The sequence below is a fragment of the Periplaneta americana genome, chromosome 10, assembly GCF_040183065.1.
Source record: "Periplaneta americana isolate PAMFEO1 chromosome 10, P.americana_PAMFEO1_priV1, whole genome shotgun sequence".
Taxonomy (NCBI): domain Eukaryota; kingdom Metazoa; phylum Arthropoda; class Insecta; order Blattodea; family Blattidae; genus Periplaneta; species Periplaneta americana.
The window spans coordinates 83561186-83573589 of NC_091126.1; the positions used below are offsets into that span (position 1 = coordinate 83561186).

Here is a 12404-nt window from a genome sequence, read left to right on the forward strand (position 1 = left end):
TGTGAGAATGCGAAGGGGTAGCCCGGAGGTACTTTTCTATTGTGTTGTTCACTGCTAGGAAGGAGTTGTTATCCGTCTTGGAATGTAAACGGTACGGGATGTTAAGGAAAACAATAAACAGTTACGAAAAATGAAGCAAAAATTAAAAAAAAAACAACTTAAAAATAGGCACTAACGTCGAAATAGGCATTTTTAGGGACTATAAAACCCCTTTATTTATACCTATAATTCTATGAAAAATGTAAATATTAAATCTCAAGCCTGTATGTATCAAGGAAAAAAATAGGTTTTTTCCTCAATTCCACTCTCTATTCATCAGACAGGATGACTCAAATTGAAATAAATCATTGTAGCCTACAGTCTCGTATTCAATATGACAATACAAACGCATAATACGTTTCTGTAAACGATTTCTCACTGTTTCATTATGGGTATGTTTCAGGTCTTGGCAGGACAGGAGTTCTGATAGCCTGTTACTTGGTGTACAGCCTTCGAGTCCGTGCAAATGATGCTATTCGTTTCGTCCGTCTCAAGCGCCCTAACGCCGTGCAAACAAGAGGACAGATTCTTTGTGTTCAAGAATTTGAACAATTCATTCTCCCACAAAGCATTGTCTTCTGCAACAAGTAAGTAAATTTGAAAAAAAAAAAAAAAAAATATGTATATATATATGCCGACATCTTCTAGTCTATCTTCAAAATCTTAATAGCCTATAGTAAGTCGTAAATCATTAAAGTTATTATGGGTTATTTATATAATAACCTCTTACGAAAAATGGATTTCCATCTTAGACATATTTTTGCAACTTTTCTTACGAGTAGGCTACCTGTTTTCCTTGTCTCTCATTTCATGATTGAGCAATAGCTATATTGTAAACCTTATCTTAAAATATTTGCTCCTATTTCAAAATATTTGATTCTATAACTATTAATACTACAGCAACGCAGTAAGTGTCAATAGAAAGGAAATCTCTCAAAGTTTTGTTCGATACCTTACAAGTTTTCAATATGTGAACCTCTGGTCACACAACACACATCAAGGCGATATTCCCGAAGTTGCCCGATTCCCTCTCAAATGCGTAGCCCAATTTCCTCCCGAAAAAAGGTACAGATCTATTCCCTCTCATCTGAAATCAACTTCACGGAGGTTATGGGTCAATTCTCTCCCCCACATCTGAAATGGAAATACAGCTTCCCGTCCCACTTACAGAGTGCGGACTGTCCATAAGTTCCGTTTAACACAGTTCCGAATTAGGTCTATATCTCGGTTCAGGGCATTGGAACTAGCGAATTCATGATTATGCTCAATATTTCGTTCAATCATTATTTCAATATTTGAATCAGTGTTAATGAAGCATTTACACGTTTTTTTTAATGCAAGTCCATCTTTGTACACCGTCCTTCAATGTCTTTGAAAACTGAATTTAAATCCATTATATAAAATTAAGTCCTTTCCCTTCTCACTTAAAATTTTCGTTACCTCAGTCGTAGTAGTAACTAACCCAATACAACCACGTTACAACTGTTACAATACATGTGAACACTGCTACAAAGCAAGCACAGAACTATTCCGCTAGAAATGAACAACGTCGGTATGGCATAGTTGCGCTCTGTGATCAATTGGAAGGCCTAGGCATGGCATAATTGCGCCCCGAAGAAATCAGGTAGCAGAATGGACATGGCATAGTTGCGCCCCGAAGAAATCAGATATCAGAATGGACATGGAATAGCTGCACCCCAAAGGGCATAGTACACACAAAAGTGATTGCCATAAAATAAATAAATTACTTTAAAATATTATAGTGGTATCGGTATAAAAAAAATACAGTTCATTTGTTGTGTGTGCTAGACAAAAAAAAAAGTGTTATTTTAAATAGCAAAATTGATCATAACCACGCTGCGGACTTACACATTGATAGACAAAATGTATCGAACAGTGTTAAAAGAAAAACTACGCAAGACATTTCAGAGAGACCCATGAAACTCAATTGAATATGTCAGCCTAGATCATATATGTAACAGATAACTCATCGCTATGTTAAAATCGGCAGCACTTTGAAGAGAACAACAGCCAGGATCGTCACCCGTCTGCCGTAAACGAACATGAGATGGCAGTACAGTCGCTAATGCAATTCAAATGGGAATTATGACGTGGCTCCTTATGTAACAACTAGATGGCAGCGTAGTAAATCTGACAAAAGTTGTTAACGTCAAACCCTATAAAGCCGACCTATCTGTTACATATGAGGCACTCAGAAGCAAAGTGATACAAGTGACATTTTTTAAAAAAGTGAGAACTGTATATTCTAAATCTTTAACGTCACTTCTGTTCAGAGAAAAAGTAATATAAGTGCAGTTCCAGTCAGTACTTCTCCATGTTGGCCTAACTCTTGTATTACAATGCATACAGAGTTTTGATTGAGAGGCAAACTAATACAAGTGCGTTGTTAGCATAGTGTTGTTGCGTTTCTTCTGTTTATGACTCATTCATTTGCCATAATGGCGAGAGGTAATATATTACATATTCGAAACATCTTTGTGGAAGGCCTGCACACATTGAGCTGGACCAGCTATACAATAAGGATAACTTTTGCTACGTGGAGCAACTTGCAATAGCTAAAGAAATTCATCCCACCCATACACTACTCTATATTTGATGACATGAAACATGAGGATGGGGCTATATAAGGACTGCAGAACGTGGAAGAGAAAGTTCAAGGAATACTCGCGGTAGGAGTCCTACAGATGCACTTCATGACAGAAACATAGATGTTGCAGCAGAGAGAGATGTGACTTCTTCAGATGAGGCTAGTGACGTAATGGACAGCGACTAAGGCTGAATTTCATTTAAAAATAAACATTTTCTTAACCTTCTTCTTTCGGATTACTAAAAACCACATCAACTGTTGCCCTAGAAATTGAATGTAATATTCAACCAATCAGACACTATGTATTAAAAAGGATCTAAAAGTACATTTAAAATTGCAAGCCTCATCCAGATCTCAGATAATATCCTGTGTAATTTGTACAAAATAAACAAAGAAGAAATATCAATCTATATCACAGACACACTCAGTGTTAAAACTTCAGTTGTGAACGAAATTCCTCCATGGAAATGGGTAATTCCTGAACATAGCATACAAATTCCAGGAAATCATTCCAAAAATGATCCTCCATACATTCTTAAGTTAGATGCCATGTAACTAATCTGCAGCACATATATGGATCACCTTCAAATTTATACAGATGGATCTCTAAATCTTGATGTTGGGACATTCAGGAGCAGGTATTATATTCCAAAATATCAAGAAAGTTACTTCATACCATGTTCATCCTCCTCCAGTCTTGACACTGAATTGCTAGCTATTGATGCTGCTCTTCAGTGTGTTACTCAAATTTCTGAAAAATCTATTTGCATACTTATGAACTCCAAGGGCTATATTTAATATAATCAAATATGTACCAAACCTATGCGCACATAGAATTATTCCAATTCAGAATTAAGTAAAACTAAAAAAAAACTCCAAAAGGAAATAACATTTCAATGGATACCTAGTCATTGTGGTATACCTGGAAACGAGAAAGTCAATAACGTTTGAAATAGACAACATATTTGCAACCAAGACCTCTTCAAGTGATATGTCTACCCAATGTTTTTGCTTCAGTAAAGCCTCATTTTATAAACTTATGGATCAACAACTGGTTCTCTTCTGAAAAAGGAAAAGTTTTACAGTCCGTTCAAAAGAAACCAAATGTCCTGGAAATGTACAAAAACTTGCCCAGACATGTTCAAGCATTTTTAACAAGAGCCAGAACAGGTCACATTGTCACACAATTGTACCTATACCGATTTCAACTTTCTGATAATCCTACTTGTCTGTGGTGTAATAATCATGATGAAGATCTGGAACCATAAAAGAAGTAAATTAAAATCACCAGTACCAGTTGCAGAAGACACAGCCCTGCAGTATATGTTGACTACACCCCAACTCTGGCTAATAGCAACAAGCATCTATAATGAACACTGTTCAAAATACACCTCATTTCTCATGAAAAACAAAAACTGGATAGACTATAGTGGACTTTATGTTGTCAGCAAACGGCTGGATACATTAAGAAGATTGATTGAGTGATTCTTTCGGTTATACAGACACATTTTGTGTTATAATATGATAATCAGAAAGCTCAAATGCTGTTAAGACAGAAATATTTCAATGTTGTAAGCAATGTTCTTGTTCTTGTTTTAAATAATATGCAAATACTGAAAACCATTGCACTTATATTACTTCTCCACAAAAATATTTTCGTGGAAAAATAATACAAGTGAGTTTAGGACCCTATTTTTCCTAAACTATTTTAGAATAGACAATTTCTATTTATAAGTTAAAAAATATAGGTGCCATCATATACAACTGTAAATTTACAGCAACATAGTCCAGTAACAGATTTTTTAATCTCCTTTTCAACTTCAAAGTCATTTATCTCAAATCTTACTAAATGTCACTTGTATCACTTTGCTTCTGAGTGCCTCATATATGATTTAGGATGTCAGTTAATAAAGTACTGCCAACTTCATGGTGTTCATTTTTACGGTAGGCTATCGATAATCACTCCATAAACACTAGGGGTGCTATGCATAGACATTTCGCTAGCTCACGCTATGAGCGTGCTAAACTAGCCCCGGCTATTGAGTGATTACTTGTACAGTATTCATATCATATCGCTAACACTGGTTTATGAATACGAAAAACGTTAGTTCGCTGATCATCCACCGGAAGCCCGCCCTAAGAATTTCTATGAATATGGCCCTAGAAAAACAATTAATAAAGTACTGTCAACTTCATGATGTTCATTTTAACGGTATCGATAATGGATATTAAATCGAATAAGAAATCAATAAGGTTGGTTGATTACGAGGCTCGAGTTTCCCTAATGTCTTCTTCTCTACCTATTTCATCGGGGCGCAACTATGCCATGCCTCTTTTCTCTACCTGATGGGAACGGGGCGTAACTATACCCACAAAACAGTGACACTTTTTTATCTGCTGCATCTTACCTGACCGTGGGGCGCAACCATGTCCTGCCCAACAGCGCATGCAGAAACATAATCAATTACAGTGCATTCACAAAATAATGTTACTCAGTGTACAGTAATCAGGAGGAAAGAGAGCTACTTGTAGTTCTAAATAAAATCTAGCCGGGAGGGAATGACGATATTATTATGTTAGGACTTTAATCGATCGGAAGAGAATTGGGCTGTTGAAATTGACCGGGGAGGGAACTGAACCACACCCGATACCCCAATATTCCTCCCATAGTTAGCGAAGGGTGTCACCGTCTGTCTCCTGCATTTCAGTTGTAATGCGACGCAGTACCCCCTGCAAATTATTGGCCAGAGAAGGAAAGTAAACATTGTTCCTTACTTTCCCCCACAGAAAAAAATCACAGGGTGAAATTACCAATCAGTAACTTCAAAACTAGATTTTACAATTGGTTATTAAATAATCCTTTTTATTCTGTTGCTGAGTTTTTCAACACAAACTTGTATGACATTGTTTTTCAATAAATACGTTTAATTGCAATTTAGTTAGTTTTATTTAATTTAAAAGTTTCAAATTATTTCATGTTTTCGTTGTATTATTTAAATTTTACTCTTTCTTTTTAGTGCTTTTTTAAAATGTATTTATATGTTTCTCAATGTATTCTGACGAAGCATAAAACTGTATTTCTAATGGTCAAAATAAATTGAATTGAATTGATATCACCTCATCAAGTTCTGTTCTTCGGCAGTATCGAACGTTTGGGGAAACACTCGACGCGCATCTCGATGAAAATGGGATGGTGCTGAAAAAAGGAAGTAAACTTCGTTCAGTGATGTCTGACAGACGACGTAAATATTGACGGCAGAGAGAGAGGAGGATATTTGCTATTGAACCAATGGCAGAGGTCTCGTTCCATGCTTATCGTGAAGTTGGGCGGTCTGAAGTGGTTTACCCTCGCCAAACTTCAAGATTAGCGTGGAATGAGACCTCTGTCATTGGTTGAATAGCAATTATACTTCTCTTCTCTGCCGGCAATATTTACGTCGCTTGTCATACATTATGGAACGAAGTATAGTCTTACTCTTCTTCTAGTCACAACAGAACGATGAGATGCGAAATTGAGGACAGGAAGCTCTCTGAGGTTTGGATAGCGGCATTCTCTAATAAATACATTTTCCAAAATAGTCGATGCTTGTGAAAATGATACACGGTACGCTTCAGAAACTAGCTGTCTATTGAGACTAAGTGCGTGTCGTACGCCAGACTCCTGGTCGTTTCGCTCTCCGACGTGTTGTCGAGGTGGGGAGGGGAAACGGGAGTGACGTGACAAGATGGCTGCAGCTGGTGGGTGGGATGATGATAAGAAACTGTGGTGAAGTTTAAAGGAAAGACTGTTTTTAAAGTAACATTGTTTATTACAGAAATAACAGTGAAAGTATAACTATAGTTCCCTCCTAGTTCTGTGGTAGGGGTAACGGGGGAGTCGTGATAGAAATTGATAGTTTAGAAATTCGTCCTGAGGCTTCGATGCGGGGAGAGTTATGATGGGTAATAGTAAAGTGCAACTTGAGTGAGAGGGAGGTAGGGGTAACGGGAGTGCCTGGGGAAAATCGGCTTGCTCTCAGGTGTGTTGTGGGGGGGGTAGGATAACGAGAGAGATGGAATGAGGTAGAAGGTTAGTTCTCTAGTTCGAAGGATCAACACAGCGTGCTGTGCGACTTACCGACTTCGAGAACAAGCTCCTGGCATCGGAGGATCAACACAGCGTGCTGTGCGACTTACCGACTTCGAGAACAAGCTCCTGGCATCGGAGGATCAACACAGCGTACTGTGCGACTTACCGACTTCGAGAACAAGCTCCTGGCATCGGAGGATCAACACAGCGTGCTGTGCGACTTACCGACTTCGAGAACAAGCTCCTGGCATCGGAGGATCAACACAGCGTACTGTGCGACTTACCGACTTCGAGAACAAGCTCCTGGCATCGGAGGATCAACACAGCGTACTGTGCGACTTACCGACTTCAGGAGCGGGGAAGGGTGACCTCTATCATCGACGGATCAACAGAGCGCACTCGCGACTTACCGACTCTAGAGGGGGGCTGAGGAGATGGTTGTGTTTAATCGAACAAGCCGGGATAAGAGCTGGGAGTCGAAGTCAGGATGGTGAGAGATAAGGGTGATCAGGGGAGAGAAGTGTGCGGGTTGGAGGTGGTGATGAGGCTTGTAGCGAGACTAGAATAAAATAAGTTTAGAATACGTACGAAGTGAGGCTAGTGTAGGAAAGAATACAGGAGACAGGGGCGCAGCTTGGCTCCCTGTTCCCGGAGTGGTGGCCGTGTGCAGACACTTCCGAACAAAAAACAACCATAGCGTAGGCCTGGTTGGGAGACTGCTGCCAGTGACGGAGGTCGCGCTAGAGCTACCTCTTTGCCATCCGACGAACGAGTGCCCTGGCCTCGAAAAAATCGAAAAATCGAAGGAGAATTGGGAGGAAAATTTAAAAGGTACGCAAAACGAGTCCTTGCAAGGGGTTGGGGGCTGTACAAAACTAAATATGTGAGCTCCAAGCCTGTTGGCCACTAGTCTCACTCCGGGTTACGCTGCTCCCCTGAAGGAGCTCTAGAAAATTTTGAAGGGGAAGCCGAAATTGGACATAACCTCTTAGGTACCACATACGCGAGGGGGGCTGAGATTGATCAATTGATCACGGAACGGGGCGAGGAGGAGTTGGCTGGTGTTTGCCGTTAGGATGGCAACACGCCGTCATCTGTTGTTCGATGACAAAGCAGGTGAAGGCCGTCGGAAGAAGCGCCGTGAAATCTAAGCTGCAATTTGAGAGGTCCCTGTCCTTTCAAATTGCGACTTATTGAGTGACCTCGTATGTTTAATAGACTATTAATATTATCTGAACTAGGGCATACATAATTTATAATAAAGGTGGAATATATATGGGGAAGGGCATATAGGTCCGTGGCCCATTTCTTATAGGGCTCATCCCGACATTTGTCTTACGCCTGAGGAAAACCACGGAATACCTTAGGCAGGATGAGTTGTCTCATATAAGAGACTAGCCAATTTGGCTATGATGTAGGAGGTCATGAGCCTTGTTGATTTGTCTCAATTTCGAGACCAGCCATTTGGCTATATGATGGCTCAATTGCGAAGAGGGGGGAGAGATGTAATTGTTAATTAGGGAGATAGCCCTGGCCTTGTGTCCAAGCCATATTTATACCCCTCGGAACAATGGTGGTTGAGGACGCCGTTGACGTCACAGTGCCTGGGGGTATCTATACTGCCAACGTGACTCGTCGCCGCGCAATCTTTGCTTTCTCCCTCACAAGAGGGAAAAAAGCGAGCCAACCTGCTTTCTGAGAGAGAGAAAGCAGCGACTCTCATTTGCGCGGGTAGGTTTGAACCGTTTAAAGTAGGACGCACGGGCATCGAGAATTGATATACACAACATGCGTTCCTACAGCCTATATAAGTTACTTTCTGAAATAAACATTTTAAAATCGGAGCAATCATTTTGGGACACGTTATAATAACCCCGACAAATCTATTTCTTAAATTAAATGTTTAAATAAACAATTAAGTAACCGGTAAAGTAAGGCATACTTACTCATTAGACCCTGAAAAACGTAAGCTGACTGAAAATTTTGAAATAACCCATACTTAACATTTAAGTAGTCGCGTGGGATTCGCGTTGACCCCAGTGTTATATGTTGGTTTGTATTATTTTTACGCTGTTGCCTGCATTGCCCAGCTTATCCATATCTTCCTGAAAGGGTGTCGGCAATACGACTACATTATAACTTCCAGTTTATCACTGTCGTTTGTTGAGTTAATTTAAATTATTGAGGCTGGGGGTTCTGTTGACCCCCACGCGACTACTAATGTCATAAATTACTCCACAAGTAGTAGTGTTATTTTTGTGATTCTATACGTGAAATCTCTTACTCTAGAAAATTATGGCAAGTAATGATGCATATGAGCTAGAATATTTACATAGAACTAGGATATTTCATATTTTAATTCGTGTTTTTAATTGGGGTCACTCTAACCCTCACGCGACTACTAATGTTACAAATCAGTCCACAAGTATTGCATTGTTATTTGTGGTGTATATACATGCAAATTATTACTTAAGAACATTTTGGCTATTTAATGACACATATGAGCTAGATACTTGACGTGGAACTATGAATTTTATATTTCATTTCGTCACTTTGACCCCCACGCGGGTACTAATGTCACAAAATAGTTCGCGAGTACTTAAATGTTAAAGATAGATGTAGGCCTAATTAGAACTTTACACATTGATGAAGTGCACAAAATCTCACACTATTTCGAAATTTGGCCCAACCTTTCACATGCTTTCTATAGGCTACTTCATTAGCAATAGAAAATATTCAAGCTGCATCTCTTCTGAATAATTCCCCATTTCTTTTTTTCTGATTCAAAACAATTTCTATTGAAGGGCGAAAATATTTCAAATGTGGTATATTGCATTGAGAGTTCTTATTTATGTACATATCTCAACATTAGTAATATTTTACTTCTTTTAACATTTTGTAAAAAGAAAATATTTTAACGAAATATTTTTTTCTTCAATAGAGATTTCATCAAGGACAAGAAACTGACGGATTTCAGCCTTGTCCAGTATTTGAATAGACAGAAGTTAATGCTACATGGATACGAGGCAAGAACACTTAGGTTCATTCCAAAGGTAAGATACCTAGGTACTTTCAACAATATTTGTAGCTTTTCTGAGAATAGACTTGTCAGGTTTTGAAAATTTGTTCCTCAATACGCACTAGAAATATTAAGAAGTGCACTAGTTACATATTAAAAGGACATTATAACTGACAAGTTTACTGAAGCTGAAAATAATAATAATAATAATAATAATAATAATAATAATAATAATAATAATAACTTAATAATAATAATAAATAATCAGAACTAGAAAGTTGATACCAAAACTGTTAAGTTGTGTGAGCTTAGACTATAATCTCTACCGAGTGAAAAGTAATAGAGCATCTCTCAATGTCAGTGAACTAGAGCGACAAACATGTACAGCCGAGTGGTAACCAAACATGTTCTCCAATCGTCCACAGCCTTAGAACAAGAAAACAATAAACGAAATATATGAAGAAACAGTAATTTGTAATTACTGTATAAACTTCGTAAATTCCCATATATCAAATAATTTACCCACACATATAAAAATAACATACAAAGTATACAATTATGATTCTAGCCTCATTATAACAAATAATACAGAACATTTTCATTTTATCAAAAGAAATATTCCTTTTATGTTCAGAAAAAAAAAAACAATATTTGTACTCTGAAAATATTCGTTCTACGTCACAAGACGTTACTGGAGCAAATCTGAAAAAATGATAACTTACAGTATTTCTTACTATAATCAGGTGCACAACTACATTTGTGTATGTAATAGTGTATCTCGTATGTGGCACATAATATTAAACTCATAATTGTTTTCGAGAAAATTTTTCTATTGTAATAACAGCTGGGAAGTTCGTATTGTAATTCCGATGTTGAACTTGGACTGTAACGCAACCGAATGCATAGCAGCACGAGACGTCAACATTTAAAGAAGAATAATTCGGGGAGGGGGGGGAAACGTGTTACACTCGTGGTTGCATAATTATCTAATAACAGATGAGTTTGCTTTTTTGGAATCATGCATAATATTAACATTACGTAAATAATACTGTAATAGCAGAATAGCTCACTTTGTTCAGCTCACAGAATGATACTATGCGTTGTTTATTTGTGAACTGCGTATCATCTGTAGAGAACGGGAGCAGGGCGAGGCGCGGGTACAGTCGGAGGCAGCGATTTTGGCAGGTGACCTCGATGACATTTCCAGTAGGCGAGCCAATATTGTTTATGTGAGCTGCATGAATGACTGGCGATAACGTTCTGACTCGTTGTTTATATTTTCATACCCGCAGCATATATCATTATTATGAAACACACCACGGTACAGTCCGATTCAAAGAACACCTTAAATACATGTAAATGACTTTCGTTCGCAATAATTTTACAACACGCCTCCTACGTTTTCTAAATTAAAAGCAAAAAAGCATTGCATATATACATAAAATCCTACCCTTACCAGATCAATATACAAGATTTTTCCAGTAATAATGTAGGGATCTTCTACTGGTCGTGCGCCAATTCATGTTAGTAAAATTACGATTCTCCTTATTGATCAAAATATTAATTTCGTTAATTGAGTAAATTTGCATACCGCGGAAGTTAGATTTATATAAAGGTATAATAAATGGGATTGCAAGGGCAATAATTTCTTAACACACACATTTTGAATGAAACAGAGAAGAAAGCATTTTAAAATATTCAATATCGTACAAAATATCGGAGAAACCAATTTTCCCTGCACAAATTGCACCAATTGAAAAATATAATTACCATACACATTAAATATTTTATGGATTCTAAAAAGGTGCTTGTTAATCTAGAGGTATTGGCTGATGACTATACTAAATTCCAACACAAAATTCATTCAGAATATATAGAAATTATAATTTTGGATTTTACTAAATGTATACTATCGAAAAGTGTTACATTATCCCCTTAAATACTGTACATGTGTTAACTGTGTTTGTCTATCTGCGTTATCCGATGTTTTATTTTTTTAATATAATTCATAGTACTCAAACTGCCATATTGAATTCGCAAAAATTGTATTCTTCGTGATTTTCGTCTCGAAAAGGTATCTAATTTAATTTTTCACCCATTTTTGTCCCACTCCACCACTTTAGGGACAAAGTCGGACAAAATAACATCTTATTCGTATTCTGTGATCGCAAGGATCCCCAGATACCGATTTTCGTCGAGATCGGATGACGAGATTTCTCACTCCCTTCTGCTTTTTCACCAGTACTTTACGAGATGGTATTTAAAGGATCTAAGAATGTTTAACCAAAATTGTAAAGAGTAACCTCCATTTTAAATTTTACGTCTCTAGTTAAATATACTTTAGTGAATTTTTAAAACCGTCAACTCCTTTCTCTTTCCTCTCTGCTCCGTTAGGAAGTGAAGAAAAAAAGAAAAACTCAAAAGTTATTTGAAGAGAGTACATGAAATTTAACTTTTTACATTCCTTATAGACCTACATTTTATTTTATACAGTGTTTACGAAACTATCTTGGACTATTAATAATTAATAAAGAAATATTTATTTTACAGAAATAATAGAATCTCTATAGCTACTTAAATATGCATTATCATTTTGTTACATTTTTTATTTATCAGTACATCAAAACGGGGTTTTATGCTGTTAGCAGCTGAAAGGAACAGTATTGATC

General features: G+C 37.5%; 1 protein-coding gene across 1 annotated transcript in view; it reads left to right on the forward strand.

Moving 5' to 3' along the window:
* Positions 1-12404, forward strand: part of LOC138707838 (protein tyrosine phosphatase domain-containing protein 1-like) — a 436109-nt gene that overhangs the window by 362719 nt on the left and 60986 nt on the right. The window contains exons 6-7 of the mRNA XM_069837814.1: positions 443-626; positions 9658-9769. Coding sequence (XP_069693915.1) covers positions 443-626; positions 9658-9769 — 296 coding nt within the window. The remainder of the gene's footprint in view (positions 1-442; positions 627-9657; positions 9770-12404) is intronic.